Source organism: Mirounga leonina, unplaced genomic scaffold, assembly GCF_011800145.1.
Source record: "Mirounga leonina isolate KUSES-001 unplaced genomic scaffold, KU_Mleo_1.0 Mir_154, whole genome shotgun sequence".
Lineage (NCBI taxonomy): Eukaryota > Metazoa > Chordata > Mammalia > Carnivora > Phocidae > Mirounga > Mirounga leonina.
Genome location: NW_023270389.1, coordinates 4,629,912 through 4,635,911, shown reverse-complemented (window position 1 = coordinate 4,635,911; position 6,000 = coordinate 4,629,912). Strand labels below are relative to the sequence as shown.

The 6,000-nt window shown below is 50.8% G+C and overlaps 1 protein-coding gene across 1 annotated transcript in view; it reads right to left on the bottom strand.

Annotated features, from left to right (window-relative positions):
- Nucleotides 1-6,000, bottom strand: part of LOC118013977 (sodium/potassium-transporting ATPase subunit alpha-4) — a 30,763-nt gene that overhangs the window by 2,825 nt on the left and 21,938 nt on the right. The window contains exons 18-20 of the mRNA XM_035009924.1: nucleotides 5,044-5,189; nucleotides 2,101-2,231; nucleotides 1,893-1,994 (exon numbers count right to left, since the gene is read on the bottom strand). Coding sequence (XP_034865815.1) covers nucleotides 1,893-1,994; nucleotides 2,101-2,231; nucleotides 5,044-5,189 — 379 coding nt within the window. The remainder of the gene's footprint in view (nucleotides 1-1,892; nucleotides 1,995-2,100; nucleotides 2,232-5,043; nucleotides 5,190-6,000) is intronic.

Sequence of the window (6,000 nt, the reverse complement as noted above, 5' to 3'; positions counted from 1 at the left end):
TCTCTCTCTCTGTGTGTCAAATAAATAAATAAAATCTTAAAAAAACCAAGGGAAGTATATAATCAGCCCCAGTGCAGTTCTTTCTGCCCATGGGTCCTGTCCCTGTGCTTTAATAAAACTACCTTTCGGCACCAAAGACATCTCAAGAATTCCTTCTTGGCTGCCAGCTTTGAACCCTAACGTCCTTGCTACGTCAGACGGCGGCTGCCACATCGGCCAGCGTGGGCCTCGGCCGTGGTTCCTCCCACGCGCACACACCCAGCGCCATCCACGCACACAGCACAGACTCACGCACGGCCACCACCGTGTGTCACTCTGTGTCCGTGTGGGTCGTGAGGGACTAAAACTGATGACATGATGGCCTTTGATCTTGAGGAGCTCAGGTGGCCCGGGAGACGAAGGGAGAAAAACAACGGAAGTACAGTGTTAGGTGATGTGTGTTATGGTCGGGGTGGGACACACAGAATGTTTGGGAGAGCGGCTAATGGTCCAGCGCGTCGACTGGGACTTGTATGCTGACATCCACAGCAACGGGATCAAGCTACTGTGGCCAAAGCTCCCGCCGTGACCCCCGCAACCGTGCTGGGTGCACTGCACACAGCTCTGCAGGTACTTCTCACACCGGTCGGCCCCGTGTGTGTGAGGGAGACCGCAGGTCCCGCTCACACGCTGCCCAGAATAGTACACGGCAGAGTTGAAAGGCGAACCTGGGCCTGGTATCTTTAGGGCACTGCCAGTGTCTGTCATTAAACATTAATTGGGCACCTCCAGTATACAAAGCATTGTGTAAAACACTGCGAGGGACAGAAAGGTGAGTGAGGTGTTGTGAATTCAGAGCGGATGAGCTGGAAGCGCACATGCTGGGTCGTTAATAGACGGCCTCTGCAGGTGGCGCGATGAGGGGGGTGGCCTGGTGGTTTTGCTTAACTCCCTGTAAAATTTTCTTTTCTTTTTTTTTTTTTTAAGATTTATTTATTTATTTGAGAGAGAGCACTTGTCCTTATGCAAACGGGTTGGGGGACGGGTAGAGGGAAAAGAGAGGGGAAGCAGACTGGCCGCCGAGCACGGAGCCCCAAGGGACTTGATCTCAAGACCCTGAGATCATGAGCTGAGCTGAAACCAAGAGTCAGACGTTCACCAGAGTGAGCCACTCGGGAGCCCCTCCTTGTAAATTTTTTCACAACAAGGATATACTAATGTAAAAAACAATACAAACCAAAAAACAAAAACATGGGCCTGTTTTGAACAAAACAAGATACCAGACAGTAAGGATTCCTGCACACCCACTCACATATGCTCCTTGAACATGTTTGCCTAAGTACAACAGAATTAGCCATGCGTACATTAGGCTATTTTTATGTTTTCTTCTGCTCCAAGCAGTTTGTATCTTTGAACAGCTACGCTGCACAACACCATAAAAAAGATGCCCCTGGGGCACCTGGGTGGCTCAGTCGTTAAGCGTCTGCCTTCAGCTCAGGTCACGATCCCAGGGTCCTGGGATCGAGCCCCGCATTGGGCTCCCTGCTCCGCGGGAAGCCAGCTTCTCCCTCTCCCGCTCCCCCTGCTTGTGTTCCCTCTCTCGCTGTGCCTCTCTCTGTCAAATAAATAAATAAAATTAAAAAAGAAAAAAAAAGATGCCCCTGTGTTGAGTGCGGTTAAGTCTGCTAAATTTGCATGTCTCGCGGGGTGCCATCATTTGGCACAAGCCCCAGTCCCTCCCTAAATACGATGTGTTTGTGGGAGCGCAGATGGTTCTCCTCGTATCACTGAGGGTAGCTCTGTCCATCCAGGCAGCCCCCAGCTCGTGGCTTCCCTGTTCAGACACGCTGCTTCCCCTCCCAGGCTCTCTCCGTGCTGGAGACCCCCCGGCCTGCGTCCCTTCCCTTACTCACTTGAGTGGGTACATCTGCAGGGCCGTGTCCATGCCTGGAGTGTAGGACAGAAAAGCAGCCAGGAAGGTCTCCTCCATGATCCCAAATATTAGGATCTTGTTTCTGGGAAGAAATGTTGAAGGGTGTGCTGGAGAAAGGGAGGGAGAGGTAGGGGAGCCTGCACCCCGTGTGGAGGTGTGAGGTGGGGCGGGGCGGAGGGGACGCTCACTTCATGCCCTGCTGGAAGACTGAGTTGCGCCGGGTCTTGCAGATGATGAGGTCGGCCCACTGCACGACCACAATGCTGACAAAGAAGGCCGTGTGGCAGGTGAACTCCAGCACCTTCCGCTGCTCGTAGGTCTGCGGGGGCGGGCAGAGTGGAGACGGACCGTGTCAGAAGGGATTTGGATCTACCTCATAGGCTTCTTCCTTCTCCCGCCTTCCTGGACCCCAAGGCCGAGTTAGGTCTTAGGCCCCCACACTTCCCACCATCTCGTCTCAGCATTTCCCGTGTTGGGTTGTGAGTGGTTGACATGCTTTCCTGACCCACCGAGAGCAACTCAAGGGTAAGCGCCTGTCTCATTGACCTTGGCGCCGCCCTCCCATGCTTAGTTCAGGGGGTGGCCGGTGTACAGCTTCGAAGTATTCAGCAGGTGAACAAGAAGGGTGGTGTGAGGGGGAAGGCAGACTCGGAGAACAGAGGCAGAGGAAAGCGCTCCGAAGGGGAGGGTGGGCCGGAGGGCATCCACCGTGGAGAAGAGAAGGCCTGAGGGGGCGGCACAGGAGAGGAGCGCTCATGCACCCACTGGGTCTTCCTTGCATCCATAGTTTCCACATAAGGAACCTAAGTCTAGTGGGGAAGATAAGTAGGCTGGCCAGCCAGCGTCATAAGAGGTCCCGAGAGAGGTCAGAGAGGACTTTGGGAATAGAGAAGAGATGCATCTCCCTTAGACGGGAGAAAAAAGGCCATGTTTCAATGATGAAAACATCATGGTTCTAACTGATAGATTGAATAAAGAATTTGAGAATGTGGAGGACTGACGACAAGACGTATCGAGCCTCATGGGCTGTGGCACTTGGAGGGAAAATAACGCCTTAAGTGATTGGAACACAAAGGCTGGAAGTTGATGGGCCCCGTGCTGCGCGGGGAGTGAGTCCCACGGGCCCGTTTGTGATGTTAGGTCGCTCCCGGCCACCCAAGTGCTCTGTGGTCGCTGGCAGATTTTAGCTCTGATGCCCTGACTAGCCCTGCTCCTGTCCTGGATTCTGGGGATTCAAACATCCATGTGGATGATCCTTCCACCACCATGGTCTCAGCGTCCCTCAGTCTCCCTCTCCAGCGGTGTGGCCCTCCACTCCCCACCTGACTTGCTGGCGCCCATGTCACACCCCGGATCTGTCCTTGCCAATAGCTAGTTTCTCTGTGATTTCCATTTCAAGCATCTCTTCCTCTCTGACCACCACTTGATCTCTCCATCCCGCCCACTCTGGTGTCTCAATTCCAACACTTCCTGGACTCTACTCGGACTTAAGTTCCATTGACCCTGTAGGTTACATATTTGGTTGTTATCTGTCTCCCCTCCCACCCCCTGCCCCTCACTAGAATATAAAGTCCACAAGAGCAATAACTTGACCATATTTGTTCAATACCAGACCCCAGGGCCAGAAGAGTATCTGGTACCTAGAAGATGCTGCATGAATGAATGAGTGGTGATCAGTGGAATTAATGGCGAGATGTATTTAGAAGGTAGAGAGCTCTCCCTGCTTCTAGCAGTCTGTGGGGGTGGGGGGTGGCTCTGTATGCGATTATCTGAAGATGACGGCAATGGAAGAGACATAAACCCTGCCTTTATGAACTTTATTCCTCAGGGCGATTGTTCTCAACCCATTCTGCAATACCTCCAGATGTCTTTGATGTAATTTGGTGTTACTTCAAATTAATTTTAATTACCTTTAATTTATTACAAATAAATATATGTTAAGCTGTGTCCTGGCAGCAGGGAGATGGTGTCAAGATATAAAACTAATAAAGGCTGGAGTTGAGGATTGAGGAGATGCTGACAATGTAATGACTTTGGGCATCATTGGACCCTGGAGCAATGTTGGTGGCTGGGAAGATTGACCCCTGATGGCTTCATGGGGCTCGGCTAGGGGAAGCCAAGTGTGTACAAGGGGCACCTTCCCAACAACCAGGATTCTAACACACTTTTGAGAAACCTACAGTTAGCTTGGTTTGGAGGCATCATGGTGAAGGAGGGAGTGTTGGGCAGGAACCAGTACAGAGCTCCTGTGAAGCCCTTCTAGGGATGCCCTGTGGGACTTGGAACAAGCCGCAAAATCTTTCTAGACTCGGTTTCCTTGTTTACAGAGTGATGATATCAGACCACGTGTCTTCTATAGACTTTGCATCCTCTGTGGTCCTACGATTCTAGCAATAATTGGTGTCACATCACCCACTGTTTTAGAAATTAGGACAGGCATGTTCACAGGTAGGAAAAAGCATACTTGAATTCTTGAATTCAATCTTGTTGAATTCTTGAATACATCCTGTTGGCTAGAGGGCTTCAATTTGAACCTCATTCATCTTGGGTTTTACAAAAGACTACTACAGAGAGGCATCCTCTAGGTTTAACAAGTTTAGAAAGGTGAGAAAGGGAGATACAAAGCACATAGATTTTCAGACTTGAAGTCGTATTATTTGAACTCCCATGGAGGGAGGGAGCGAAACAGAGAGAAGAGTATTTGGTACCTAGGAGATGCTTCATGAATGAATGAGTGGTGATCAGTGGAATTAATGGCGAGAGGTATTTAGAAGGTAGAGAGAAGAGAGAGAGAGAAGACCCAGCACTCACTTTTGGGGCGATGATGCCTAGAACCTGGCAACACAGAAATCAGCCCCCAAAAGTTGACATGATGAGGAAGACCTCCAGGTCCAAGGAAGCTGAAAGATCCAGCAAGGAGGTAAGGACAGGTGACAGACAGCAGGAATGAACAGAAATGAAGTCATCATTTGAAAAGTCTTCATTTGAAGAGTATTTGCCGACGTGATGGGAGATTGAGGTCACGTAGGACTGGAGATGAGGTATCATCTCTTCTCCAGTATTCTCCACTCTTCCCTGTCCCTTCTTCACCCTTACTGGTCACTGTCTCAGGCATTACCTCTTCAACTCACCCACTGTTGTCCGTAGCTGTCCTCCAGGTCATTGAAGAACCGGTCCTCCCAGTTGAGGCGGATGCCTAGCAGGTCAATAGGCTTGAAACCGTTCTCGGCCAGGATCACAAAGTAGGTGAAGAATCCAGCCAGAGCCTGAATCATCCCTGTGAATGACAGTCACAGGACAGAGGAATGTGGTTCAGAGAAGGACCTCAAAAGGCAGACCATGGAAGGGGTTGTGGCCAGGTTCTAGCTGGGCGGGTGTGTGTCTGAGCTTTTAGTGCTGAAGATGCTTGCCATCAGCGACCTGATCCCTTCATCTGTAGGATTTATCTCCAAGGCCTGACATTTCTTTTGGAGCTCTAACCCAGAGTCATCTTTGAGTCACATAGTCAAAACTGAAAGGACCCTGGAGAGGATTTATTCTCTTTCCCTGAGCGAGCACTGGACTCTTCTGGGTCCACTTCCTCTTACATGTGGACCCTCATCAGGTCCTGTCCTCTCCTCGCACCTCCCCCACTGCCCCTTGCCTGTCCCTTAGTCTGCACCTCTGCCTCCAAGCCTGGCCATGCGGTGGCGGACACCAGTGTTCGCCTACCAACTGTTGAGCTGTGCACCAAGTCGATTCTCACAGCAATTGTAAGCTACTATTTACCTTCCAGAGGTGGGAAAACAAGCACAAAAAAGATTCAGTCCTCATTCAAGGTCATACAGGTAGTAAGTGGTGAAACTGGGATTCAAACATAGGTCTGGCTCCTAAATCTATGCTTTTTCTATGTGTTTCCTCCTCTAGATATTGGGGTGATCTCCCCTGTCCATCCCTCACCTGCTCCCTGAAACATTGCACCGGCAGTTCAAGAGCAAAGACTTCTAACGGCTCTCCAGTGTCTTTCGAGGCTGGCCCGGGGTAAATGCTACCTGTATCCACAGCCTCATCCTCTCCTGCTCCTTTCTCAGGAGCAAGGGCCCCCCCAA